Consider the following 27,669-nt stretch of genomic DNA (forward strand, 5'->3'; position numbering starts at 1 on the left):
GCCCCAGCCAGGGACATCCAGCCACGACCATGTGAATGATGAAAGGATGCCTGGGCCTCCCCAAATCACCCTATGCAGATTACTTGCCAACCCCGGACTACCACGTGAGTGAGAAACAGAATCCTCTTGCATCTGACGCTGTACATCATAGGGTCTGTGATTAAATGCACGGAGACCACATTGAACGATGCATTTAGTAAGCATTAATTATCGTGGTAACGATGATCCTAAGGTTTCCCCAAGAAGGAGCTCGGGGATGGTGAGGTAAATGCCCAGGTGCATGCCTCACGCACTTGAGCTTACACACACACACACACAAGCGCATGCCTTACACACTTAAGCTTACACACACACACCCCCCAAAGGCACACTGAACCAGCACACAGAATTTGGCTTTTATTCTGGCCTTCACATGTCTACTGCTAAGACAACACAGATTGGAGGGACCCCACCCCCTTGACCACCCCAGTGTCCTCATCGACCCCCCACCCACCCCGCCCCGCCCCACCCTCCACCAGGCGCCCGAGTGGGGCTCTGCCTACACCTCCCCGCGGGCGTGCAGCATGAAGTGCCCGTGCAGCTCGCCGAGGCTGTCGAAGGAATCCTCGCACTCGGTGCAGTGGTAGGTCCCCTCCTCCTCCTCCTCCTCCTCCTCCTCGTCCCTCCCGGTGGGTCGGCCCTCCCCAGCCCGAGGTGCGGCCCCCTCTTCCTCCCCGAGGGCCCGGGTTTCAGGGGCTGGCGCTTCTTGGGGGGCTACCGCAGGGCAGCAGAGCCGGCAAGGTGGGGTGCCCGGAGGGGCCTCCCCAAGGGGTGAGCGGCCACAGAGCTGGCAGGGCTGGGCTGGGGGGCCGGGAGGCTGGGCCGCACGGGGCGCCCGGCGGGACGGGCCCCCACGGCCCCCGCCCAGGCGCTGCTTCACCTTGTAGCCGGGGTCATATTCAGGATCGTCAGTGGTCTCTTCCTCCTCCTCTTCTTCCTCGTCTTCCTCTTCGGAGTCTGGCTCTGAGAGAGTGTATTCGGAGTCAGAGGAATGCTCGGGGCCTGCAGGGGGTGGTGGGTAAGGAGACAGTGCGTCACAGGACAGAGGGCTATGCCTGGCTGTCCCCTCCAGAAGACCCATGCAGACTCACCGCAGTATTGGGCCCAACCCTGCTCTCCGCACTGATGAACCCCCATCGCACAGAACAGCCCGGAACGCAGGAGGTGCTAGGAATCTGTGCGTTAAGCAAACGCACATCTTTTAAGAACTGCATCTTAGGGGGTTAAAAAGAACAAAGTAGGAGATATAGGAATAATAAAAACAGTGATAGTGTCCACTGCTACTTTAAGAACTTTGGGGATTTTTTTGGCTGGATCTTAGTTCCTCAAGCAGGGATCAAACCTGCAATGGAAGCACTGAGTCTTAACCACTGTACTACCAGGGTATTCCCAAGAACCTTATTTTCCATAAATACTAACTCAACTAATCTTTACAACAACCCTGAGAGAGTTACTATTATTATCCCTAAGTGACAAATGGGGAACCGAGGCACGGAGATGCGGTGCTCCACACCACATCACTGGCCTTCAGTCACACAGCGAAAAGGGAAAGCTAAATGTGGGCGATGGCCTAGCACGGCTCATTTTAGGGAGGCAAACACTTGAGCAGATATTTCATCAAATTAAGACACGTATATACATACTTTGAAATACATGGTTTTATATTAATATATATTCGTGAGTGCATGCTCAGGCGCTTAAGTTGTGTCTGTCTCTTTGTGACCCTGTGGACTGTAGCCCGCCAGGCTCCTCTGTCCATGGGGCTCTCTAGGCAAGAATACTGGAGAAGGTTGCCATGCCCTCTCCAGGGGATCTTCCTGACCCAGGGATCGAATCACATCTCCTGCACTGTAGGCAGATTCCTTACTGCTGGGCTACTGGGAAGCCCGAGAATACTGGAGTAGGCAGCCTATCCCTTTTCCAGGGGATCTTCCCTACCCAGGGATCGAACCCACGTCTCCTGCACTGCAGGCAGACTCTTTACCGCTGAGCCACCGGGAAGCCCTTATAAATATAAATATATATAAAAGCCCTTTATATACACATACATATAGATATGTATGTATGTATACAAAAAACATCTAGTAAAGTGAGTTAAAATATTTGTAAGAATAGAGGTATTCCTGTGATTTCATGGGTATGAAGGACAGGCCTAGGACAAATTTACGTTTAAATAAAGTAAAAAGTGTAAAGTGGATATACAGGGAAGGGCGACGCCAACAGCTGTTATGGGGGGTGTGGGCCCCAGCCCCAGTCAGAGGGAGCCACTGGCAGCAGTGGCAGTGTGGGAAATACCGGCTGCTTTAGGAGTGGTGGCCTGAGCCTGCCAAGAACATCTCCTCAGACTGTGACAGCTCAGCCCTTCATCCATGGCCCTCCACCTTAGTTTCCCCCAGCAGCGTACGGGGACCCCGTTACAACTGGGCCAGCCACATTCCTCACATCCCTCAACAGCCAGGCCAGACCCCACCTCAGGGCCTTCGCCTCCCTTTCTGCAGATGGACTAGGGCTTGATCCCTCCCTTCCATCACAGCTCTGCTCAGGTGTCACCTTGGTGAACACCTGGTCAGTGAGTCTGACTGGCAGTCCCTCCCGAGCACCCCCGACGCCCTCCACGCGGCTTTATCCGCCTCCTCAATTTACTGTATGCAACTCCCGCTATGTGGTTTCTGCCTGTCCCTGAGAGCAGGGGCTTTGTCTCATTCACGGCTGTGCCCTAGCATCTAGAACACTTTCCTTGTGCCTGGCATTCAATTTGACAGCCTTTTCTGTGGCTTTCCCATGTGCTGGGAATGTCTCCTGTTAGCCTTTAGGACCTTCCTCTCTGCTGAGGGCACCCCAGATCTCCTGACCCCAGGCAGCCAGTCACTTCTGCTCTCTGGCTATCCTAGTCCTGAACCCTCAGGGAGGTGCCCATCTGAAGTTCTTCCCCACTGACCAGCGGACAGGCCTGGGCCGACTCACTGCTGGGTCCCCAGCATCACCCAGCTTGGAAGCCCAGGTTATAAACGTCTGGGCCTCTCTGCGGCTCCCTCTGTCTCTTACTTGTTCCTGCCCCTGTCCTGCTGTCTCTCTGTCACATAAAGAGCCTTGGCGTGGGCTGGTCCCTCCGCCTGGAACGCTGTTCCCCACTCTGTCTGCCTGGCGACCTCCTACTCATCCTTCAGGACCCAGCACAGGCTCCGTCCTCTATGAAGTTACCACCCTGATGACTTCAGGTGGGGGTCTCTGCCCTGTTCCCTCCACCCTGGCTCCACCTCCCCGTCACTGTCCTAAGGGCTGCAGCCATCTGGGCCCAGAATGTCTCCCCCATCAGGCTAGGAAGCCCTCGGGACAGGGCTGACTCATCTGGGGCCCTCACAGGCCACGTGGTTGGGATGAGCAGGGCCGCCCCGCTCTCTCCCCTCCAGGCCTTTGCCTCTGCTCCCCTCCTGCCTGGGACGACCCTTTCCTTCTTGACTAGCAAACTCCTGCTCCTCTTTAAGGCCCCAGCTCCACGTCACCGCCTCTGTGAGGTCCTCCTGGACTGCCCAGGTGGTCAGTGCCTCTCTCGTCTGGGCTCCCCCTACCCACAACATACCCTGACCGCCTGGCCTGGGCAGTGACTGGAAACTCCTGGAAGGCAGGACCTGGGTCTTACCCCTCTCTGCATCCTCTCCTTATCCTGAGCATAAGGCAGCCTGAGGAGGCATATGCTGAAGAGCTGTGACGTACACCTCCAGCTTTGGGCTAGGGCCCCACCCCTCTTTCTCCTCCCACCTCTGACTTCACACCACCCCTCCAGGGTCTTCACTGCCCACTGTGACTTCACGAAGTTGGCTTGAGCAAGGCAATCAGGTAGTGGCTACCTGCGGCTACCAGGTCTCTTGTGTCCACCGTGACTCCCAGCCCACAAGCCCTTCCACGGCCACCATGCCTTCTCCACCTACGAGAGCCCCAAAGCCCAGCACGTCTCCGGCACCCACTGGACCCCCGATGCCTGCAGCATCTCCCAAGCCTCCCGCCTCCTTGAAGACCCCCAAATCAGCAGCGCCCAACAGCCCCTCGGCATCCACCAAACAGTCCACAGCCCCCAACTCGGTCACAAGCCCAAGCAGTTCCAAATCTCCCAAATGGGCGAAGACCAAGACAGCCCCTTCTAACCAGCCTAGCCACAAGTCACGAGTCCAAAGCCAGGCACGCACGCCCAGCAAAGCCAGCACCGACACCCGGGCCAGCACTGACACCAGGGTCAGCAAGACCAGCAAGGCCAGCGGGGTAAGACGCCCCCAGCACCGAGGCACCCGCAGCCGGGGCAGAACTCCTGGCAGAAAGGGAAGCCGCAGCTCCAAGCGGTCAGCCAACAGGGCCAGCACGCCAAGCAGGATAAGAACTCACGGTGCCAGACCAAGCATGCCCAGCAAGGTGAGAACGCCTACTTCCCAGCAAAAACAGGGTAGGGGGAAGAGTTACAGCCGGCCTAGAGCCAGCAACCAGGAAAGGAGTGAGAGCCACCCTGGAAGTGTGAGCCGAAAGAAGAGCTACAGCCCCCCAGGGGCCTCTGATATGGGTAAGAGTTCCAGCCCGGCTGCAACCTCCAGCAGGGCAAAGAGTTACAGCCCCACTCGAACTCCCTTAGAGGAGACAGGTTACAGCCAGTCTCCATCATCGTCGCGGAGGGTGAAGAGTTACAGTCAGATGATTACCCCCAGCAGGGAATGGAGTTTCAGCCCGACTGAAGCGTTCAGCAGGGTCGAGAGTTACAACCAGGGTAGTATGCCCAGCCGGCCCCAAAGTCACAGCGGGTCTAGCAGCGCCAGCCGGCCCCAAAGTCACAGCCGGTCTAGAACGCCCAGAAGGTCAAGAAGTCACAGTCGGGAGAGGGCCCACAGCAGGGTGAGAAGTCACAGTTGGAAGAGAAATCACAGCAGGGCAAGAAGTCGTACCCGGAAGGGAACTCCCAGTCAGATGGGAAGACAAAGTCAGTCAAGAATCCACAGCAAGGGGAAAAATTATAACCAATCTAGAACCCCCAGAAAGGAAAGAAGTCACAGTCAGTCTAGAAGCCACAGCAAGGAGAGCGGTTACAGGCGAGCTAGAACCCACAGCAAGGAGAGAGGTCGCATATGGTCTAGAACCCCCAGCAAAGAAAGAGACCACAGCCGATCTAGGACCCCCAGTAAAGAGAGAGACCACAGTCGATCCAGAACCCCCAGCAAGGAGAGATATTACAGCCGATCTAGAACCCCCAGAAGAGAGAGAGATCACAGACGATCTCGAACCTCCAGCAGGGGGAGAGATCACAGCCAACCTAGACCCTCCAGCAAGGAGAGAGATCACAGACGATCTCGAACCTCCAGCAGGGGGAGAGATCACAGCCAACCTAGGCCCTCCAGCAAGGAGAGAGATCACAGCCAAACTAGAACCTCCAGAAAAGAGAGAGATCATAGACGATCTCGAACCTCCAGCAAGGGGAGAGATCATAGCCAACCTAGAACCCCCAGCAAGGAGAGAGATCACAGCCAAACTAGAACCTCCAGAAAAGAGAGAGATCACAGACGATCTCGAACCTCCAGCAGGGGGAGAGATCACAGCCAACCTAGAACCTCCAGCAAGGAGAGAGATCACAGCCAAACTAGAACCTCCAGCAAGGAGAGAGATCACAGACGATCTCGAACCTCCAGCAGGGGGAGAGATCACAGCCAACCTAGAACCTCCAGCAAGGAGAGAGATCACAGCCAAACTAGAACCTCCAGCAAGGAGAGAGATCACAGACGATCTCGAACCTCCAGCAGGGGGAGAGATCACAGCCAACCTAGAACCTCCAGCAAGGAGAGAGATCACAGCCAAACTAGAATCTCCAGCAAGGAGAGAGATCACAGACGATCTCGAACCTCCAGCAGGGGGAGAGATCACAGCCAACCTAGAACCCCCAGCAAGGAGAGAGATCACAGCCAAACTAGAACCTCCAGAAAAGAGAGAGATCACAGACGATCTCGAACCTCCAGCAAGGGGAGAGATCATGGCCGATCTAGAACTCCTGGGAAGAAGAGAGACCACAGCCGAACCAGAATGTCCAACCAAGAAAGTGACCCCAACAAGGAGAGCAATTCCAGCCAATCTACAACCCCCACCAGTCTCAGCAGGAAGGGATCCCCTAGCAGAGCACAGAGTCCTAATGGGAAGAGAACACCTAGCGAGACAAGGAACCACTCACAGTCAAGATTTCTTAGCAGAGCCCCCGTCCCAAACCGGGATGATACGCAAGCCGACACTACCGCCTCTAAGGCCGTCTCACCTGGAGAAAGGTCCTCATCATCTTCTTCCAAGCTGGCGTAGCCCCCAGTCTCAGCTGGCTCACGGGTCTCTGTCATGGCGGGGGGAGGGGACAGGAGACAGGAGCAGAGCAGAAGCTAGGCAGTGTCCCTCCCTGGCCAGCCTTCCACAGCCACACCTTGGCCACAGGTCCTCTAATGCAGATGTCGGCTCGTAGAGAGGGATGCTGGACAGGGGAAGGAAAGACCTGTGGAGACAATAAATTTTTACATAGCATCTGCCTCCCCAGGACTCAGTGTGCTCAGTGTGGGTAAGGCAGAGATGATCCCAGCTCTGTCCTAGACTGTCTAAAGGGCCTTGACTGCAGGCTCTGTCCCTCTTGTAGGCTTTAATTTCCCCATCTGGTTCTCATTCAATGGGGTGTGAAAGGATAATATTCCAAATTATTTAACAAGGAGTACTAACATGAGCACCAATCAGGACTGAGAGTGGAACACGGGCCTCTTGCCAGGCATTAATCCTTTACTTGGTGGGCTCTGGGTAAGCCCGGAGTTGGGAGAAGACTCCAAATTGGCAAGCAGGGGTAGGGATTACTTGGTATACTGGTGATACACCAACCAGTCTAGAAGTCATTCCGTATTTGAACAACTAGTACGGCTGCACTTAATTTGTGACTGTCAGCCCTAATTCTTTATCAGTTTACACCCTGGCAAGAGGATATCTAGGTCTGAATCCTAAATCTGCCACATTCTAATTGTACAGCTTCTAGCAAAAGGCCTACTTTCTCTAAGTCTATTTCCTCCTAGGTACAAAAAAGTCTTCCAGAGCTTAATTTATGTATTTGTATCCATACTGAGACAGATAATTATCTCTTTTGTACAGATGAGGAAACTGAAGCACAAAGAGGATTAACAAGTAGCCCAAGGTCATACCAAATCGTGGGTGGGTGAACTAGGATTTAAAGCCATGTCATCCTACCTCTCAAAAAATGATCCTTCAGCTGAAAAGATTTTTTGAAAATTTACTAGATTCATTTATATCAAATGCTGGTATGTGGCAGGTCCTCCATTAATGGTGGCTATTACTATCCCCACCCCCAACCCTCTATGAACCCCAGTCATTTCAGACTATCACCTCTCTCTGTGAACACCAAGATTTTTTACAACTGTGTGCTTAAGTCACTCAGTTATGTCCAGCTCTTTATGACCCATGGACTGTAGCATGCCAGGCTCCTCTGTCCATGGGGATTCTCCAGGCAAGAATACTGGAGTGGGTTGCCATGTCCTCCTTCAGGGGATCTTCCCAACCCAGGGATCGAACCCAGGTCTCCCGCATTGTGGGCAGATTCTTTACCAGCTGAGCTACCAGGGAAGCCCCTTCTTCACAACTGTGGGGCTTAGTAATCCTGCAATTGCTGTCTAGTATGGGCTCCTTCCCGACTCTCTGCCTGGAGAACTCTTAATCTCTCTCTGAACCCACCTCAAATACAAGAACCTCTGTACTTCTCCCCAGCCAAACACCACCTCTGCCTCTTTGAAAACGCCTTCCGACTCCTCTACTTTCTCTCCCTCTTCTTCAATACTACACACATACACGTGGCACTTCTTTTGTCTCTCACTGTGCTTCTTGACAGCAGAGTGCCAGGCTGAGCAAATTATGAAGGGGCTGGCAGCCTCAGCCGCACCTCTTACATGCCAAGACCCGTGCTGGGTATTGGGTAATATGGTGGAAAATACATGATCCCTTCAAAGCCTAAGGGGACATGTTTAATGCTGGGGACTAAAGAGAAAAAGATTAAGATTGAAGCCTGGAGGAGGCTGAGGCATGGTAAAGCTGGCATCAGTGGCAGGTGAGCTTTCTAAAGACACCTGGATTGGGCTTTAAGGACAGAAAAGTGAAAGTGAAGTCACTCAGTCGTGTCCAACTCTTTGCGACCCCATGGATGGTAGCCTACTAGGCTCCGCGGTCCATGGGATTTTCCAGGCAAGAATACTGGAGTGGGCTGCTATTTCCTTCTCCAGGGGATCTTCCCAAACCCAGGGAATGTACCTGAGTCTCCTGCATTGCAGACAGAAAGAATTCATAAATGGCAGAGAAGAGTTCTTATAATACTCCACTGCCTATAGTGTTAGCCACTCAGTCGTGTCCTCTTTGCTACCCCGTGGACTGTAGCTCACTATACTCCTCTGTCCATGGATTGCCATTTCCTTCTCCAGGGGATCTTCCCAACCCAGGAATTGAACCTGGATGTCCTGCATTGCAGGCAGATTTTTTTTTTTTTTTTTTACCATCTGAGCCACCAGGGAAGCCCATTGCCCATAGGGCCCCATTTAATTTGGGAATTCTACTTCATGCCAGGATAGGTTGCCAGATTTAGTAAATAAAAATATACAACACCCAGTTAAATTTCAATTTCAGATAAACCGATGGTCTTTTAGAAATGTACATCTCAAATATTGCATGGAACACAGGTATATTAATCAATTCTTTCTTATCTGAAATTCAAATCTAACCGGGTGGTCTATATTTTAGCTGGCAACCATACACCAGGGACAATCAGAACTTCCTATGGGATTACCAGGAGACATTGCTCAGCAGTCCTGCCTACCCATCCCCAAGCCCACAGCACACTAAGCCCCTTCCAGAGTATTCCAGATGTCAGATGGAAACATCCCTTGGTGTCCAAGTCCCATTCCTACAATGAGTATGGGGGCCAGACTGGCTTCCACGATCTTCAGTTCAGTTCAGTTCAGTCGCTCAGTCGTGTCCAACTCTGCGACCCCATGAACCGCAGCACGCCAGGCCTCCCTGTCCATCACCACGATCTTAGAGGGGAATAAATGAGACTCCCTCACTACCAAAACACAGTACCGGAGACCCCACAATGTCCAACTTCCAAGACGCCAAGGGTGAACATAATGGGCACCCGTTCCCACAATGCTAGGGAGAGGAAGCAAGAGCAAAACCTTAGGACTGTAAGGACCAGTGCCCACAGTGCCCTGCTACTGCAATTTCTCCCAGGATGCCTTCGGCCTGTAACGACCACCTTCCAAGGCGCTCTTCGTCAAAGCACTCCAAGCTTCCAGGACGCTCAGCGGAAGGCGTGTGACAAAAGAGACGGTTCCCCGCAAGAAGCTAGCATAATCCCAGAATGCTCCAGACCCATTAACGACTAGTAGCCAGACTCCCACAATGCTTTAGGGCAGGGCGTCCGGTTTTCCCAGGATGCCCCCAGAGCAGCACAGAGCCGCGTGGGGGGAGAAAAGGGAGCCTGGGTCTCGCTTTCGAGTCACCACAGCCCAAGACCGCTGCCGACTCCTCGGTGACGGGAGCCGTCACTCCCATCATGCAGCGCTGCCGTAGTGCCCGCTTCCCAGCATGCCCCGCGCACCTCCATCCCGGACACTCACCGGCGCTGGCGGCCACAGTCCTGGCTCGGCGGCAGCGGCTGCACGCCCAGGCTCTGCGCCTGCGCTGCAAGTGGGGTAGGAGGGAGTGCGAGGGGCGTGAAGAGCCTAGGGCGCTTGCGCGACGAGATAGACCATTCCTGTCGCAGAGTGAGAAAGGGGGCTCTCTGGGTCGGGCCATCGATGAGGCTCGCGCAGGGGGTTCCGGGCTTTGCCCCTAGCTGTCCGGGTTTACTTGGTACAGTCCGCAACCGGACAGAACAAGAAACGGCAAGGCTCGCGCGTGCATGAGCGCTCGCACGAACGTGCCTACGGATAATAGGATGCTCCGAGACTGGGGTGGGGGTGCCAGCTCGGCCCGGATCCTGGACCTGAGGCCTGCTCATTTGCATAATCTTAGCGCGGGACAATGGGAGGCCTAGGGCGCTGGAGGGGTTGATTTGCATATTCCCCTGAGGGGCCATACTCCAGAGCGCAGAGATTAGCATATGCGGGGCGTACTGGGGTGGGCATGGGGGGGCGGGGTGGCTACTGACTAGCGCGTGCGCAGAGGGACTGCGGACTAGCGCGAAGCGGACATCCTCGGTGTAACTGGGATGTGTTTGTATTCGGTGTCTGGGCACAAGGGACGAGACCCTTACCAATCCTCACAACCCTCCCTTCCCACAAGCAGGATAAACATTTATTGTTCTCTTGTGCTAGAGGGCACTATGGTTTCCGCAGCGAGCATAGCCAGCATCTATGCTGCTGGCCTCCCAATCAAAGGAAAGAGGTTCACATATAATCAGGACCACAACTGAGTGCTTAGACTTGGGATGAGTAGAGCAGAGGAAGCGGTGGGAGTCACAGGAGGCGCATGCCCCAGGGAGTCTTTGGCACAGGGAAGAGCAAGGACAAAGGCCTAGAGGCAAATTTAAAAAAAAAGTTGAATGGTTTGAGGAAGTGAAAGCAGTTTAGTATGCCTGGAACACAAGGAGGGGAAGTTCCTCCAGGTGAAGTTAAGAGCTCAGACTTAAACTTAGATGAGAGTATAGGAAGCTATTGCAGCATTCTTAGTCTTCCTGGAAATGACTCACTTTCCAATTGAAAACTCTCCAATGAGATCCCATTACACCTGGAAAGAAAATCAAAGGCTTTATCAGGTCCCTGGGGCTTCCCTAGTGGCTCAGACGGTAAAGAATCTGCAGGCAATGCAGAAGACCAAGGTCAGGAAGATCCCCTGGAGAAGGGAATGAAAACCCACTCCAGTATTGGTGCCTAGAGAATTCCATGGACAGAGGAGCCTGGTGGGCTTCAGTCCATAGCATCGCAAACAGTCGGATGGACTGAGCCACTAACACTTCTCTGGTAGCTCAGCTGGTAAAGAATCCACCTACAATGCAAGAGACCCCGGTTCGATTCCTGGGTCGGGAAGATTCCCTGGAGAAGGGATAGGCAACCCACTCCAGTATTCTTGGGCTTCCCTGGTGGCTCAGCTGGTAAAGAATCTGCCTGCAATGTGGGAGACCTGGGTTCGATCCCTGGGTTGGGAAGAATCCCTGGAGTAGAAATGGCTGGAGAATTCCATGGAGTGGGGTCTCAAAGAGTCTGACAGGACTGAGCAACTTTCACTTTTCTGGGGCTATACACCTGGTCTAACCCCTCTCACCTCTGACTTCACCCCCATCCCCTCCTCTATCCACTGGAGTGCTGTCTACCTGAGCCTTACCATCTTAGGCACTTAATGTTGCTGTTCCCTTTGCCTGAAAATGCTTTCTCTTCTGATCTTCGAATAACTGTTTGCTCATCATTCATATCCTGGCAGAGGTGTCAATCTGAGAGGTTTTCTCTGATGTTTCTGAGATAGCACCTCCAGATTGACTCTAGAGGAGGGGGTTATGAATAAATCAGGATTGGCTCTCAGAGCCAGTGAGATGATTGTTGAAGCTGGGATTGACAGATGCACGGGGCTTTATTGTCCTGTTCCACTTTTGTATGTTTGATGTTTTCTATAGTAAGAAGTTAAAAGAAAATAGTACCCCATATCCCCTTACTCTGCCTTTTATCTTAATAGCACCTGTGTGTGTGTGTGTGTGTGCGCGCACGCGCGCTCAGTCATGTTCAACTCTTTGCCACCCCCTTTGACTGTAACCCCACCAGGCTTCTCTGTCCATGGAAGTTTCCAGGCAAGACTACTAGAGTGGGTTGCCATTACCTACTCCAGGGGATCTTCCCGACCCAGAGATTTAACCCTCACCTCTGGGCGTCTCCTGCAGGCAGATTCTTTACCATTGCGCCACCTAGGAAACCCAGCAGTACTTATGGCACTCTGAAATTGAGTTTTGTTTGTTTTGCTTCCTTGCTGTAATGTTTTCCTCATAAAAGGAAAGAAGGCAAGAATGGAGTCACTCTTTTCCACTTTGGATGCTCAGTGCCTAGAACAGGATCAAGTCTGCGGTCAGCACTAAGCTGTCTGGAACACCTAGCTTTTGCCTGTTTTATTCACCGTGGCATCTCCAGCCCTTTGAGCAGCACCTTGTACAAAGTAAGGTTAATATATTTTTTACTTGAAAATAAAAATCACTTGTTTAAAATTTAGATGAATGAATGAGGGGCCAGGAATGCCAGGCTCAGGAGCTTTGACTTGGTCTAGAGGTGAACGGAGAGCTAGGGAAAGATTTTTGAGCTAGCAGGGACAGGTTTTGACAGGGCAAAATGTGAGTAATTGAAAGGTCCTTTGGAGACTGATGTCAGGGGTGGGGATAAGGCAGGGGGTGTCCAGGCTATTGGGTGGGGACAGGGTAGCTCAGTGCGTACTGAAAGGACAAGACAGTACTTTTTGGCTGAAAGACTGACCAGGAAAAACCCAGGTTTCTTGGGAGGGTGGAGGTGTCCTTGGAGATGTAAGGACCCTTTCCTGACCTATACAGTCCACCAACAATCATCACCCTCCCTCCCCCTCCCTTAGTTCAGCACTCCTCCCAACATGGTGCAGGTCTGGGCAGAGGGACAGACACACAGCCACCCCAAAAACTTGTTCTCTCCTCAGTTTAATGGTGGTTAGTGGGATTGCCAAACCCCCTCCCCGTTCCCCTCCCCGCCCCGTACAAAATGTGTGTTTGTTTTTTTTTTTTAAACAAGAAAAAGGGGGCAAAAGCCAGGAATGGGGGGGAGGGGGTGCAATCTGATATTTTCATACAGATTTTTTATTTTTTTAATATATTATATATAAAACCATAGAGAGCAATGCACCCTCCCCCCAGACTCCTTTCCCCCTCCCTGGGGGGCCTGGAGGAGAGATGGGGAAGGCCCCCCCAGGAGTGGGTGGACAGAGAGACAAAGATGGATGGGACAGATGTGGGGGGAGAGGGGAAGGGGAGGAGAGCCCAAGAGCTGGGGAAAGGGGACTGGAGCAAAGTTGGGGCTGTCTCCCTCACCGCCCCCATCAAAGTTATGACACAAAGACACAGAATCCCTGTTTCCACGCCCTCCCCCCACCCTTACCCCCACCGTGCAAACATGGCTTTGCAAAGAGGTGCCCAGAGCTCTGTGGAACTCCTACAATGGCTGGCATGGGGTCTGGGACCCCCAAAGAAATCTCTGTTCCCCTTCCCTGCCCACCCCACCCTTCCCAGAATCTGACCCCTCCCCACAAGACCTGGGACTGCAGCCTAGGGGCCTTGGCCTTCCCCCAGTTATCTTACCCCAACCCAATTCCTACCGCCCTCCCTGGACTTAGGGGTCTGGACCTTTGGCCCTTTCCCCCCACATCGGGGGACCCAGATCTCTGGGCCCTTGCTTCTGGCCCTTGTAGAGACCCAGGCAGCCAACACCCCCATCCCTGTCCAAGCGTCTGAGGTGTTAGTGGTGGGGGGAGAAGCCCACCATCCCAGACTCTGGTAAATGTCTTTGCAGCTGGCAGTGGGGTGGACCCCAGCCCAGGCCCAGGCCTGGGATGGAGGTGGGGTCAGATGAAGAATTCTTCTTTCCTCTTGTGTCCATCGCTGCCATTGAGAAAGGCTTCTCTCGCTTCTCCCTGCTCATCCAAGCCACTGGCCTCATGGGTCAGATAGGAGCCTGAGGGGTGACAGACCCCCCCCCCGGCAGAGGCCACAGATACGTGTGGACCCAGGAGTTGGACGGGGAGGCAGACAAAACGTCAGATGAAGAGGGAGAGATGGAACATACAGGGAGAGTCAAGTCCAGGGAAGAGCAAAACAGGGGCAGAGAAAGAGAGAAAAGCAGAATTAGGAGTAGTTCACAAGTCCCCTGAAAGATCAACCCTCATCCGTTCTCTAGGTAGTATCTCCTTGCGAATTCGCCAGTTAAGAATTCAAACGTAAACGTCCTTTATTCAGGTCCAACCCTTCACCCCTTTTAGGATACTGGACCGAAAGACCCTCCCCTTTCGGGATCTGGGCCTCAAGTTTGCAATCCTGGATCTACGCCCTCCCTCTGTCGAATCGGGTTCTAGGCCCCACCCTCTTCTGGACGCCACAACCAACCACACGCGTCGCTGAATTTGACCCCGCCCCCACTCACCCTTCTGCCGTACCGAGCACCAGACCATGCCCACCAGCACACAGATGATCAGAAACACCAGTAGCGCCAGGATGCCGCCCACAATGGCGTAGGGCACCGACGTCTGAGCCTCTACCACCGCACCAGGGTCTGCCAGAGGGACAGGGCGCAGGCCCAGGTCATCAGAAGACGGTCCCAGCCCGGGCCCATAGCTGGCAATGTCTTAAACCATACTGCAGCCACGTCCAACCGCGCCCCCTTACATGCCACGCCTCGCAAATTACCGCCACCTGGTGGGCCCTTCCCCTGGCGCTTCCCGCCCCCCCCCCCGCCCCCCAATTAGCAATAATTGCGCCTCGGAAAAACCTCATTGGCTGTGACACTGCCACTGAGCAAAGCTCCTGGAGCCATTCTTGATGTTCCACTTCAAGGAATGCGTGTTGGTTTGTACACTGCCTGACTTGGCCCCCAGTCCTTTCGCTAATACCTACCTGCCTCCTCCCCCAACTTCATTCCCCAGAGAACAGAAATAGCACATCGTTTTTCTTTGACTTCCGACCTAAATCCCTTCCCATCTTGTTTAAAACCCTCCAGGTATTTAAACCGCTGATCTAGGGCCCAGCCACTCCAAAATTCCTGCCGCACCGTCATAGGAGCTAAACACATAACACGTGTTATTTCTTTGTGCTAGCGACCTCCAACTGCTTTCTATTTTTAGCTCATAATTTTTACAACAACCCTATGAGGTAGGTGCTGTTGTTTATTTCCACTTTACCGATGAGGAAGGAAGTGAAGTGAAGTGAAGTCGCTCAGTCGTGTCCAACTCTTTGCGACCGCATGGACTGTAGCCCACCAGGCTCCTCAGTCCATGGGATTCTCCAGGCAAGAATACTGGAGTGGGTTGCCATTTCCTTCTCCAGGGTATCTTCCCGACCCAGGGATAGAACCCAGGTCTCCCGCATTGCGGGCAGACGCTTTAACCTCTGAGCCATTTGGTAACAGAGGCACAAAGTTACCTGCAACAGGACGCTGCAGAACTGAATCTGAACCTAGACAATCGGTCTGGTCCCAGAACTATAAGAACTCTGTGGGCTTTTGACCCCCCGGAATCATTCTTTGCATAGGTCGACGCCTCAAACACCTACCAATCCATCCTGCCTGTTCCCAAGGCCCAGTCCCACCCAGGACGGGGAGGAGACCCCGCGAGGCCTCGTCCTTACGCTGAGCCCTGACCCCAGGTCCTCACCGTAGACCACGAGCACATAGAGCGCCCTCGCGTGGCCGTGCTTGTTGGACGCCTCGCAGGTGTAGGTGCCATTATCCGCGGATACCAGGCCGGGCAGCGTAAGCGTCTCCCCGACTGCCTCCGCCCGCTCTGGCAAAGACTCATTACCGCGGTTCCAGCGGATCTGGTTTGGCCTGGGCGGGGATATAATGACAGTTAGGGACGCAGGTGTCAGCACTCAATTCTGACGTCTCAGAAATACAGATATGCGACATCTCCAAATAAGAGAATCCTTACTAGACCTTTTCCTTCCTTGAAAACCAAGAGTCCCGGGGCCAACTTCCACCCATCAGCAGGATCTCAGGAATCATAGCCCCTCACCCCCACCCCCAGCCCCTTCCACCCAGAGAATCCAGGAGACTGGGGACCCACAGCCTCCTTCCTCATCATCTGGCCCCAGATCCCTTCTTCCTCAGGATTCAGAAGGCTGGGTCTCAGCCCCCTCTGTTCTTCCAGCTTCAGGTGTCCAGGTCTCCTATTCTGCGCAGGACCCAGGAATCTCGGACCCCAAAGCTCACCTGGGGTTCCCCGTCACAGCACACGTCAGCACCAGTGTGTCTCCCTCCCTCACCACAGCTTGGGAGGCATGGATCCTGGCCGTGGGGGAGTCTGTGGGCAGGAGTGAGACGGGAGAGTGGTTATCTGGGTTATGCAGCACTAGGAATTCTCCCGGGGGCAGGTGGCAGGCGCATTGGAACCCTCCTTCCCCGCCGGGCGCTGGCCTGCCAGGCACTTACACTGCACGTCCAGCACGTACTGCGTCTGCTTGCTGTGTCCGGAGGGTAGCGCCTGGTTCTGCGCCTCGCAGGTGACGATACCGCCATCGTCCTTGCGGTCTACACGAAACCGCACTGTGCTTGCCACGCTCCAGACCTTGCCATTTTCCTGGCCGCTGGTCACTCCTGCCAAGCCACGCCCAGAAACTGTCAAGGCAGGGCTATGGCTCCGCCCACTGAAGGCACACCCTCCCACCTGGCCAATCCCAAAGCAGGCTATTTACCAAGCTCCACCCCTTATCCACAGCCTCGCCTCTAGTCCTCTAAACCACGCCTCTATCCAAACCAGGCCCACAGCCCCATGTCTCGATCTTTCACCCCACGCCCTCTCATCTAACAATTCATTTAATAAGTATACTCTGAGTGGTGGTTTACTCGCTAAGTCATGCCGACTCTTGCGACCCCATGGACTGTTAGCCCGCCAGACTCTGTCCATGGGATTTTCCAGGCAAGAATAATGGAGTAGGTTGCCATTTCCTTCTCCAGATCTTCCAAACCCAGGGATTGAACCCGGGTCTCCTGAGCTGTAGGCTGTCTCCTGCGTTGCAGGCAAATTCTTTACCGACTGAGCCACCAGGGAAGCCCAATATATTGAGTAGTAGTGTCCGCCAAACCCATGCACTCTTCCTCAAGCTCCATCCATATATAAACCAGCCTTTCCCAAGCCACACCTCCTGGAACCCCTCCCTAAAGTCCCGCCCTTCGCAGGCGCCTCTCCAGCCCACTCCCATCCCCGCTCCCCGTTATACCTTTCAGTTCCTTTCGGTCCCGGTACCAGCGCAGGATGGCAGCAGGGCGGGACCGTGGAACAAGACAGCTGAGCTCCACCTCGCCGCCCTCCACCGCCTGTTCCCGGACCTCCACTATAGGATTCTCCGGGGCCACTGCCACAGGGAGAAGGGGACAAGAGGGAGGTCAAGAGAGGGACCAAGGTGGGCTCAGAGTAACGAAACTTCAGGATTCCAGGGAACCGGAGGAACAAAGGGTCAAACACAGAGGCAAGAGGTCAGGGAAACCGGCCATATTTACTGGGAGCAGATGTCCAGGAGGTTAAAAACAGCCAGGGTCAGGTCCCAGGATAAGGGATGAGCAAAGGAGAAAGGAGACAGGATGGATCTGAGGAGGGGAGGCCGTTACCCAGTACAGTGAGCGTGGCAATCTGGTGGTGGGTGTCCTCTGTGTAGAGCTGGCAGAAGTAGCCCCCCTCGTCCTCCAGGCGAGCATCTGAGAGCCGGATCCGAACCCGGCGCGGGGAGAACTCCTCAAGCTGGAAACGCTCATCCTTCAGGGCTACAGAGTGAAGAGGCGGGAGTGAACTTGGGGAATCCGTAGCTCATAAGTCCCACCTTTCTTCCAGGAGCTTAGAGTTCGGCCCTCTCTTTTCTCCAACCATACCCAGGTGTCTAAGGTGCCCACCTAGTCACTTTCTTGGGTACCCAGAATGTTTCAGGCCCTCTCCCCCGACCAGGAGTCCAGGCCCCAGCCCCCTCCTCCCTCAGATCCAGGAGACCAGAGTCTCAGCTCTGTCTTCAGTCAGTCCCCAGCCCTCTCCTCTTCCAAGACTCAGGCTCTGGACCCCCAGCACGCACCACGGGTACCATTGAAGAAGAGGGTCTGCCGGGCGGGGTTCTGAATGACAACTATGGATCCATCATACTGGTGCAGTCGGCAGGTTATCTCGGCCACCCCACCCTCAGCCACTGTCACATTCTCCGTCTGTACTTCCTGTCCTGCCCCTGGACCAGTAGACAGAGAAACAGGATAAGAGACTCATTGAGGGGTACAATCCAGTCTTTGCTCTCTCCCTCCGGTCCTCACCCATCCAAACTTCCAATACCTCTCCTTCCCCTCTCATGCAGTTCAGTACACCCAACATTTCCTGTGGGCTGGAATCCAGGAGAAGGATAAAACCTGCCCCCTGTTCTAGAAGAGCTGCAATCAAGAGCCAGTGGATCTAAGGAGTAGGTGGGTGGGGCAGCACAGGTCACACTGGGAGCTCAGAGGAAGTGGAGACTAAGACCACCCAGGGAGATGAGTGGTCAGAGAAGATTCTAGAAGAAAGCTCCATCGGATACACATTTTCAAGAGTGAGCAGTCCACGGGGTATGGGAAACTGTTGTTTGTTCACCAAACCCCATCTTTCACACCTGAGCACATGTTTTAACTTGTCTGCAGAGATGGGTGAGATATTCTTCTCATCCCTATAGATGTTAAGCTTGCTGCTCTTCCTGTTTTGGGTGTTGTTGGTTTTTAAGGCTGTGTAGCACAGCTTGTGGGGTCTTAGTTCCCCAGACAGGGACTGAACCCCTACCCCCTGCAGCGGAAGTGCAGAGCCTTAACCACAGCCGTTGAACCACCAGGGAAATTCCTGCTGCTCTTCCCATTAATGGAGCATTCTGACCCTGTGAATCTGGGAAGGGCTTGGAACTCGCTTTGATCAACAGAATTTGCTAGAAGTGATATTGAATGAGTTCTGGAGCCTAGATCTCAAGAGATCTCACAGCTTCCACTCATGCCCTTTTGCTGCTCTGACACTGTTAGGTGAAGATGCCCGGGCCAGCCTCCTTGAGGATGAGAGACCACACGGAGAGACAGAAGCCCAGCCAAAAGCCAGCACCAAATGCCAGCCACGGGAATCAGGCCATTCTGGACTATCCAGCCCCTGTGGCACCAACAGGTGACTGCAGCCACATGAGTGACCCCAGTTGAGACCAAGAGAAGAAGTACCCAACTGACTCCCAGAGTCATGAGCAAAGAACATAATTGCTGTTCAAAGCCACAATGTTTTGGAGGGTGTCTTAACACGGCTACAGTTAACTGGTACAACACACTGAACTGCAAGTCACTCAGTCAGTCATGTCCGACTCTTTGAGACCCCATGGCCTGTATAGAATTGAATTCTCCAGACCAGAATACTGGAGTGGGTAGTGGTACCCACTCACTCCAGGGGATCCTCCCAACCCAGGAATCAAACCCAGGTCTCCCACATTGCAGGCAGATTCTTTACCAGCTGAGCCTCCAGGGAAGCCCTCAAGGGACAACACACTATTAGGCTACATTTCCGAGGATCCCTTGTGCTTACATGGGGCCCCATGACTGACTTCTGGCCACAGGCTGTAGGCAGAAGAAAGAAACACCTCCTCCAGCCTGGTTCATCTCACCCATAATCCTTCATGCTGGTGGAATGGAGAGGACTCCTAGGAGCCCAGAGGAGAAAAGATTGTGAGCTGGAAGGAGTCTGGGGCCCTGACTTTCTGCCCCGGGTTACCTGCTTGCACAGGATTGTAGCATGAGCGAGAAATACATTTTTTTGGTTAAGCCATTGAGATTTCAGGGCTGTTGTTACAGCAGTTAACTTACCTCGATTAATCCATCAGAGGAATGAAGTAAGGGATTAGTAAGGGGGTGTTTCCAGCCAAGTAAACAGTGCAGAGTAAAGCTCAAAGCTGAGATTAATCATCAGCAGCAGCATCAATGTCACTGTCATCTTCAAAATAACAATAACCATCATAGCTACTGTTGATTAGGCAATTTCTGTTCCAGGCTTTGTGCTAAGGGCATTACCTATATAATTTCCATTTAATCATCACAATACCTGAATAAGGGAGGCACTATTATCAATCCCCAGTTTTTTTTTTTTTTCCAGTTCTCATTTTTCAGATGAGAAAATTTGTTCCAGAGCAAGAAAATGACTTGGCCAAGGTCACAGCCTGAGAGTGGCAGAGGCAAGATCTGCCTCGAGGTCTCCCAGTTCTGTATCCTGCACCCACATCCACTCCTGGTTGTCTGGGTGAAAGGTGTCCAGCATTGGTGAGGACTGTGGCATGTGCTTGTGAAGGGTCTCAGCCAAGCTACAAGATAAGCTTTTATCCTGAAGGCCAGGAACTGAAGCAGGAAAGAGCCATGATCAGATTTTATTATTCACTTTTCTTTTTTTTTTTTTGGCCATGCCATGTAGCACATGGGATCTTAGTTCCTTGATCAGGGATCAAACTCATACCCCCTGCACTGGAAGCAGGGAGTCTTAATCACCAGACCACCAGGGAAGTCCCTGGTTATTCACCTTTAAATTCTGGATAACTATTTTTTCGTATCTCACATCCCGTCTCATTCATTCATTTGTGCTTCAGGGAGGTTTTCAGGGGCTGGGTGCCCAGCGATGAGTCAGATGAGGTCCCTGTCCTGGAAGGCCTTCAAGATTTATGGGGAGGTAGACATAAATCACTGTAAAATCCCATGAGAAGTGTTTCCGTCCCTGTAAGAGGGACAGGTAACCTGATTTGGGGGCTGAAGGGTGGAAAAGATTAATTCCGGAGGGCGGGGGGGGGGGGAAGCAGAGACAGCTAGCTTCCTAGTCAGTATACACTCTTCTCTTTCTCTTTAATAAAAGAATCCTGATTGTATTTTATGGTTGCCCTGTGCTGTGCTCATCAGCTAAGTCATGTTCGACTCCTTGCGACCCCACACCATGGACTGTCCAGCCCACCAGGCTCCTCAGTCCATGGAATTTTCCAGACTAGAAATACTGGGGTGGGTTGCCATTTCCTCCTTCAGGTGATATTCCTGACCCAGGGATCGAATCCACATCTCCTGTGTCTCCTGCATTGGCTGGTGGATTCTTTACCACTGAGCCACCTGGGTAGCCCTTATGGTTACCCTACATCCAGCAGAAAGAGAAATTTCCCAGACTCCCTTGCAGCTAAGTGAGGCCACGTGATAAAGTCTTGTCTGACTAGATATCAGGAAAAGTGTCATGTGATCGTTTGAGGGGACTTCTGTTTTTAAATTTTGCTATGCCAAGTCTTAGTTGCAGCATGTCAACTCTTAGTTGTGGCATGTGGGATCTAGCTCCCTGGCCAGGGATCAAACCCAGGTTCCCTGCATCAGAAGCACGGAGTCTCAGCCACTGGATCACCATGGAAGTTGAAGGGGACTTCTTAAAGAAAGGGGACGAGTCCTTTTTCCACCTGGTCACCTTTGTGCTGCCTGAAACTAGGATGTGATGGAGTTCGGGAACTGAGACCTGGAAGATGCCTGGGTCTCTGGTGATGATGTGGAATTGTCATAAAACCCTTGGATACCAACTTCCGGCTTCTTTTATCTTTGAATACAATATTTTGTCAATTTAAGCCCCTCTTAGAGTTATCTCGAGAAGGGGATGACAGAGGATGAGATGGCTGGATGGCATCACCGACTCGATGGACATGAGTTTGAGTGAACTCCGGGAGCTGGTGATGGACAGGGAGGCCTGGCGTGCTGCGATTCATGGGGTCGCAAAGAGTCAGACACGACTGAGCGACTGAACTGAACTGAACTGCGGGTTTATCTAGCACTTTCCTGAATAGCAATCTTAATATGTCCCATCCTGGCACCAAACATTCTCCTTCCCATGTTTTCTCAGTCTCAGTAAATATCACAACCTGGTTGCTCAGGCCAAAACACCTAAACATCATCCACGTTTTCACCCTTTCCCTCACCTCTAACACCCACTCCACCTGCAAGCTCTACCCATTCTTCTTGTCAAATACATCCCAAACCTGTTTTCCTTGGCCACATCATCCAGTGACACTATCTCTGACCTGGTCCTTCAAGAGCTACTCGTGAGTCTCCCTACTTCCATACCTGCCTCCCCGCAAGGCCAGTCTTAACACATCAGCTGGATAGTTGCAGTGCGTGGGCTTTCCCTGTGGTGGAGCGCAGGCTCGGTAGTCACAGCTCATGGGCTTAGTTGCCCCGAGGCATGTGGGACCTTCACTTGGACCAGGGATCAGACCCAGACCTGCATTGGGAGCATGGACCACCATTAGCCACCGGACCACCAGGGAAGTCCCCAGAACTCTTTCTATTTCATCCCCACTGTTGGTCGTCTGTCCCCCATTACTCGAATATACACCCCATGAAGGCAGGACTGTAATCTCTCGGGTTTGTTGCTGCACCCTGGTGCGTGGATGTGTGCTTGGCCCTTGATAAACATCTGGGGAGACAGATGCCTGAATCGCACATGCTAGGCATTTCAGCCTCACGACAACTTTGCGACATGGCATTATTCTCATGTTAAACACTTGGGTTGATCCCAGCTGGACCACTTGCCATCTGTGTGACCTGGGACAAATGGCTTAACCTTCCTGAGCCTCAGATGCCCCGTCTGTAAGGTGGGGATGATGCCAGGGCCTGATTCACAAGAATCAGCCCAGAACCTGAGGCTCAGGGAGCCCTCTGCACTGCTGTTATTACAACCTCCAGAAACATGCTTATTCCTGTGAAAACTGAACTGGCCTGTTTGCACATCCGGGCACTTTAAAAAAAAAAATCTTGAAGGCTATCCATGGATCCTGGTCCTCAGGACTAGCCCAAGGGCTAGCCCCCCATTTTACAGATGCGGAGAATGAGGCTCAGGGGCCCCAGGCCAGTCAGTGGCAAAAACTCAACATCTCTTGGGTGCCCTCAGGACCTCTGGGTCTGCACCGCCCCCAAACATATCCCCTGCTCTCTGCTTGAGGGAGCACATGGGGTAAGGGTGGGGGGCTTTTGTTTTATTCCCTCCCCCTCCTGAGGAGTCAGTAACCAACAGTGTCTGTGCCTGGAATATTAATGTCCCAGGAGCTTTTGTTTCGGGGGTGGGGGGTGGTGAGGCAGGACTTTCTGGTCAGCGAGGGGTTGAGCTTTGGTGACTAGGGCACTGGCCCTTTAAACTGCCTGTAAAAAAGGGACTAGGGAGGGTTTGGGAAAGAGTGGCGGAGCAGGTGATGTGTAGAGACCCAGAATCCAACACTCTCCTCCTTTAGACCCAGGAATCCAGCCCCCCAACTGCCTCCTCTCCCTGGATCCAGGAGTCCCGGTTCCTAGCTTACTTCTCCATCAGGATCAGGAATCTGGGTTCTCAGCATCTCCCAAATCCAGAAGTCGCAAGCCCCCAGCCTTCTCCCTCCTCAAATCCAGGAGGATTTGAGGATTCTGGGCCCTCACCCTCCTCTTCCTTCAGGAACCAGGGGTCCAGACTACACAGCTGGTGGATGTTTCCACGGAGACTAAAGGGAGTGGGGGGAGCACTTCCTGGGTCCTGAGTCAGCGAATACCCAAGGGAGTCTCAAGGTCACAGTTCCGGGAAGGTCACAGCCTCCCCCTCCATATCCTCTCCCCAGGGGGCTCATGCATCCTGTCTCCTCTCCCCCCATCCTCCCCTAGGGAGGTGGTACATCCCTGCGTCCTGACTGAACCCCCCCCCAGCCCCCCATCAATGGCGGAGTCCGAACATCCTCACACAAAGCATCAATTCTTCCCCAGCTCAGCCTTGTGAAGGCGCCTGTATTCGCAGGACCTAGGCATCAGGGTCCCAGCCCCTCCTCCCTCAGAAACCTGGAGTGGGACCCCCGCCCAGGACTTCCTCTCTCAGGACTCAGGAGTCTGCACCTGCACCCCACCCTCCGTCAAGACCCAGGACTCTGGGATCCCGGTGCTCTTCTCCCTCTGGACCCAGGAGTTCAAGCCCCCCAGCCCCCTCCTCCCTCAGACCCAGAGTCCAAGACCCCAGCCCCTCCTCGCCCTAACACGGAGCCCCCTAGACTTCTGCTCCCTCAGACCCAGGACTCTAGGCCCCCGGCTCCAGGATCTCCTGGGAACTTTTGGCTCCAGGGCCACAGCCGTCAGCCCCCCAGAACCACAGCCCTGTCTCCCCAGCCCTCTTGTCCCCCTCCCGTCTGTGAGGCAAGCATCAGGTGGGGGCGTTGGGGTGAGTCAGCAGCCTCGTATACAAAGTTCCCCCTGTAGCCCCCACGTTCCTGGGATATTCAAAACTCCCTGGATTCCGGGCCTTGAGCCCAGTCAGGGGGTGGGGGAGTCCTCCGGAGGTTCCCCCTGGGTGTGGGGTCAGGGGAAGAATTCCTGCTCTGGGAAGGGTGCACTGAGCCCTCGCTGTCTTCTCTTCCACCCCCAGCGCCCTCTATATTCACCCCCTTCCAGAAGAACCCGGGCTCTGCAGCCGCCCTCTTGCCCCACTGGGTGTCTGCTGAGGCGCCTCCGTGCCTGGTTCCTAGAGGATCTAGGGGCCTGGGGTCCGCACAGGCGGGAACCAGTGGGTGCTCGGGTCGTGGTGCCACAGGCCACTGGGCGCTGGAGAGTCTGGGCCCCCCACCCCCACCCCACCCAGAGAGAGAAAGCTGCCTTTGTGTTCCCCAAGATGGGGACAGGCCAGGCTCGCACGACATTAACCCACCCCAGGCCCCAGCCCTGCTGCGTCTAAGGTCTTGGAATCCCTCGCGGAACCTGACCCCCTGCTCTGGGGACGCAGGCATCTGGCTCATGAGTGGGTGGGGGCCAGAGGCAGAACCCTGCTTCTCAGAGTGGCCTGCCCAAACTTTAGGAGGCAGGGAAGAGTCAGTCCCTGGGGAGGGAAACATTCGGGATTAACGAACTCTCCCTCCATCAGGCACCCCCCACCCCCCGCCCCACTGTTAATAGCCTCTTCATCTTTTCTTTGGATCTGGAGGTCTGTTTCCCGTGCTCCCTTCTGGGCCATCCAGTGCCTGGCCTGTGGGTCTGTTTCTGCCTTCCTGCATCTCTGGGCAGGCAACCCATCCCTCTCTCAATCCCTCTCGCCCGCCCACTCTGGACCCTTCTTTCTGCTGGCATACATCTCATCATCCTTTTCCGATATTCCCGGTAGATGAGGGAGCCAGGGAGAAGAGAATACATTTTTGAAAGGGTGTGGATGAGCCCCAGCTGCTGTCCCCACTTCTGCTGGCTGAGCAAGGCGAGCGGGGACGGGGAGTGACCAAGGGGGGCAGGTGGGGGCCATGGACACCTCCAAGGCTCCGGCGGCCAAAGCCATTCAGAAATAGCCAGTGAAAAGGAAAGCAGGGAGGGCCCCCTGGGATCAGACATTTCAGCTGCCTAGCCCACACTTTACAGAAGGGGAAGTGAGGCTCAGAGGGGGATGGGGAAGGGGCGGACCCAGAACTACACCTGTGAGCCCGGGTTCCAGAGTGCTTCCCATGACACCTAGCTCTCTCCCAACTGGTAAAGTCCCCCGTCATTTCATCTAGAGAAAGTTTACAGAAGGGATTAAGGCACCGGGAAGCAGAGACTTTAAAACCACAGGAGGGACAAGCCTGGAGAGCTCCTTCCCAGAAGTGCTGGCGAAGATTCGCAAACTGGGGAGTTGGTCCTCTTAGGCAGTATTCTGATTCTGAGAACCCAAACTCCCACGATTCTAGACCTCAGAGGTGTCAAGATTCGGAATCTCAGAGAGGTAAAGGTTTCAGAATTTTGAAGGTGTCAGGCGGCTAGAATGCAAACGCCAGCGAGTCTCTAGAATTTTAAAGGTGTCAAGAGTCTAAAGACTTTGAGCTTCTGGAAGCCAGTGGTTCTAAAACACCGTCAGGTTTTCTGTTCACTGGATTTATTGGTTCTAGGAGTCTATGAGCTGGCCTAACAAAGAAAGAAAGAGAAGCAAAAGTGGATGGAGACGTAGCTTAAGTACTAAAGTGCTCATCAGGGAAATTGTGGCTTGTCTGCCACAACGAAAGGACGTAATGGTGAAAGTTCTGAAGCGATGACAGAAGCCTGCAGAAGACAGCGAGCTGGAGGGTGACAGGCCCACTCTCAGCCCGTCACTCTGCCCTGAGGAGAGGGCAAGCACACTTTGGCTCAGCTCTGGAGTGGGGAAGGTGTCACTGCACCCAGCTTGCCAGAAACCCCTTTGGGTGTCCAAGCTGGAGTTCCTTTCCTTTCAGGTCACCGAGTTCAACGCCCTCACTTTACAGAAAGGGAAACTGAGGCCCCGAGAGAGAAGGGTGCTTGCCATTGGCTACGCTGGCAAATGGCACGAGCCAGAATTTAAACCCAGGCAGGCTCCCAACCCTGTGCCATCTGGTCACAGCTCCCAAATTTCTACAGGACATCCAGCCCTCCCACTCCGGCTCAGCTACCTCCCTGTTATCCGTTCCCCCCTGACCCCGAGTGGCTTTTCCCACCGGGGAGGGGGTGACCGATGGCAGGTACCAGGCACACACAATGTGAAAGTCTGAGTGTGGGGGTGACATTTCCTGACCTTGTCCTGGGTCTCAGGGTCACCCTGTCTTGGAGGACTCCAGCTTTTCACAGTGTGTGATAAGGGTACGTGGAGGGCTCCCTGGATGTCCTGGAGGGGGCTTCTCTGTAGATAGTGGTCTGGGTGTGTGAATGGGTGGGGAGGGGCAGCGTTTGGAAGGCATCTGTTGGATCCACGTGTGTGCCCACATGCCAAGGTTCCCCACACACTTCACACACACACACACACACACACACACACACACACACACACACACACACACATTTCCCTCCAGGGCCCTTCAGGATGCCCTGCCTGACTCAGTTCCTCTCCAGGGGCACAGAGGGACAGAGAGATGCAGAAATGAAGGATGGTGATGGGGAAGCCCAGGATGGAGGATGTGACAGTAGATAGGGGAGGCAAAGGGACAGGGGACAGGGACACAAGGGGGACAGACAGACAGGAGAGAGTGGGGAATGGGGGGAGACAGATGACAGGGAGGGCTAGAGAACCGGGAATGGCAGAAGAGAAAGGACAAGGGAACGGGGCAGATGGGGGACAGAGAAGCAGAGGTGACAGAGACGAGGCAGAAATACAGGCGCACAGAGGAGGGAATGGAAAGGCTGCTGGGGGGCGGGCAGAGTGGCCCAGTGAAAAGGGACAGAGACCAAGGGACAGAGGCGGGGGACAAAGACCGGCTAGAGAGCCGGGGACAGGGAGGCAAGGAGAAAGGGGGACAGGCAGAGGGACGGGCAGTCTTGGAGACAGAGGGACAGAGGACGAGGGTAGGGGCACAAGGAGAGAGACTGAGGGGCTCAGAGGCGGGCGGACAGAGGGGCGCAGGGACCGGACAGGACAGGGGGGCCGCCTCGAGAAGGCCGGCTCGTGGCTGGAGGGGGGTCTCGGGCCCTTTGTCCCTGCCGCGATCAGGGCCTGTGCGGGGTTGGGGGGGCTGCGGCACGGTGGCCGGGCCTGCGCCCCCTCCCCCGCTCGCGGCTCCCGGCTCGCGGCTCCCGGCCCGCGCTGCGCTTTGTCCCGGGGAGGGGGGCCCGGCCCGGCCCCGCGCGCATTGTTCGGCCTCTGCGGCCCCGCGACCGCCCGGCTGTCACCGCGGCGCGCCCCCCGCCCCGCCCCGGCCAGCCGGCCGACCCCGGCCCCCGACCCTACCTGGCCCCGCCGCGGCCGCCCACAGCAGCAGCAGCGGCCACTGGAAGCGCCGGGCCCGGCCCATGGTGCCGCCGCCGCCGCCGCCGCCGCTCGCTCCCGGCCCGGCACCTGCACCGCCCGCGCCGCCCGCCCCGCCCCCCGCGCCCCGCCCCCTGCCCGCCCGGGGGCGGGGCTCCGAGGCCGGGGCGGGGCCGGCGCGGGGCGGGGGCGGGG

At 54.6% G+C, this 27,669-nt stretch overlaps 3 protein-coding genes and 1 long non-coding RNA gene across 10 annotated transcripts; 2 read left to right on the top strand and 2 right to left on the bottom strand.

The window, feature by feature from the left end:
* Positions 1 to 379: 379 nt before the first annotated feature.
* Positions 380 to 9,776, bottom strand: ZNF428 (zinc finger protein 428). Of its 7 annotated transcripts, none has more exons than XM_042232111.2 (4): positions 9,705 to 9,776; positions 6,317 to 6,541; positions 1,131 to 1,214; positions 380 to 1,041 (listed from the first exon to the last, which is right to left on the bottom strand). In XM_042232111.2, exons 3-4 carry the CDS (start codon positions 1,174 to 1,176, stop codon positions 539 to 541), a joined length of 549 nt encoding a protein of 182 aa, XP_042088045.1. In that variant the 5' UTR covers positions 1,177 to 1,214; positions 6,317 to 6,541; positions 9,705 to 9,776; the 3' UTR covers positions 380 to 538. The 7 variants fall into 7 exon arrangements, with proteins under 7 accessions (XP_042088045.1, XP_042088044.1, XP_060254094.1 ...); XM_042232110.2 differs by having other exon boundaries at positions 1,131 to 1,253; XM_060398111.1 differs by lacking the exon at positions 1,131 to 1,214 and adding an exon at positions 8,994 to 9,119.
* On the top strand, positions 1,211 to 6,576 carry SRRM5 (serine/arginine repetitive matrix 5). The gene has a single exon (XM_012190493.5). It carries the CDS (start codon positions 3,952 to 3,954, stop codon positions 6,355 to 6,357), a length of 2,406 nt encoding a protein of 801 aa, XP_012045883.2. The 5' UTR covers positions 1,211 to 3,951; the 3' UTR covers positions 6,358 to 6,576.
* On the top strand, positions 9,684 to 22,176 carry LOC132657695 (uncharacterized). The gene is made up of 4 exons (XR_009596216.1): positions 9,684 to 9,779; positions 12,066 to 12,225; positions 14,062 to 18,227; positions 18,804 to 22,176. It is a non-coding gene; the product is annotated as an uncharacterized LOC132657695 (long non-coding RNA).
* CADM4 (cell adhesion molecule 4) lies at positions 12,715 to 27,577 on the bottom strand. The gene is made up of 9 exons (XM_027978419.2): positions 27,457 to 27,577; positions 17,852 to 17,998; positions 17,400 to 17,552; positions 17,012 to 17,146; positions 16,224 to 16,388; positions 16,005 to 16,095; positions 15,448 to 15,620; positions 14,223 to 14,351; positions 12,715 to 13,757 (listed from the first exon to the last, which is right to left on the bottom strand). Exons 1-9 carry the CDS (start codon positions 27,518 to 27,520, stop codon positions 13,648 to 13,650), a joined length of 1,167 nt encoding a protein of 388 aa, XP_027834220.1. The 5' UTR covers positions 27,521 to 27,577; the 3' UTR covers positions 12,715 to 13,647.
* Between the last annotated feature and the right edge of the window lie 92 nt (positions 27,578 to 27,669).

The sequence above is a fragment of the Ovis aries genome, chromosome 14 (assembly GCF_016772045.2).
Source record: "Ovis aries strain OAR_USU_Benz2616 breed Rambouillet chromosome 14, ARS-UI_Ramb_v3.0, whole genome shotgun sequence".
Classification (NCBI taxonomy): Eukaryota; Metazoa; Chordata; class Mammalia; order Artiodactyla; family Bovidae; genus Ovis; species Ovis aries.

Bases quoted from the DNA above. Each gene is read 5' to 3' on its own strand.
- SRRM5 (XM_012190493.5), top strand. From the start codon at position 3,952: ATGCCTTCTCCACCTACGAGAGCCCCAAAGCCCAGCACGTCTCCGGCA.
- CADM4 (XM_027978419.2), bottom strand. From the start codon at position 27,520: ATGGGCCGGGCCCGGCGCTTCCAGTGGCCGCTGCTGCTGCTGTGGGCG. The intron at 15,621-16,004 runs GTGAGCTTTGGG...ATCCCCGCCCAG, and splicing joins GCTGTGACGGGGAACCCCAG to GCCAAACCAGATCCGCTGGA. The intron at 13,758-14,222 runs GTGAGTGGGGGC...GTCACCCCTCAG, and splicing joins GTGCTCGGTACGGCAGAAGG to GCTCCTATCTGACCCATGAG.
- ZNF428 (XM_027978420.3), bottom strand. From the start codon at position 6,392: ATGACAGAGACCCGTGAGCCAGCTGAGACTGGGGGCTACGCCAGCTTG. The intron at 1,042-6,316 runs GTGAGACGGCCT...CACCCCCTGCAG, and splicing joins TGATGAGGACCTTTCTCCAG to GCCCCGAGCATTCCTCTGAC.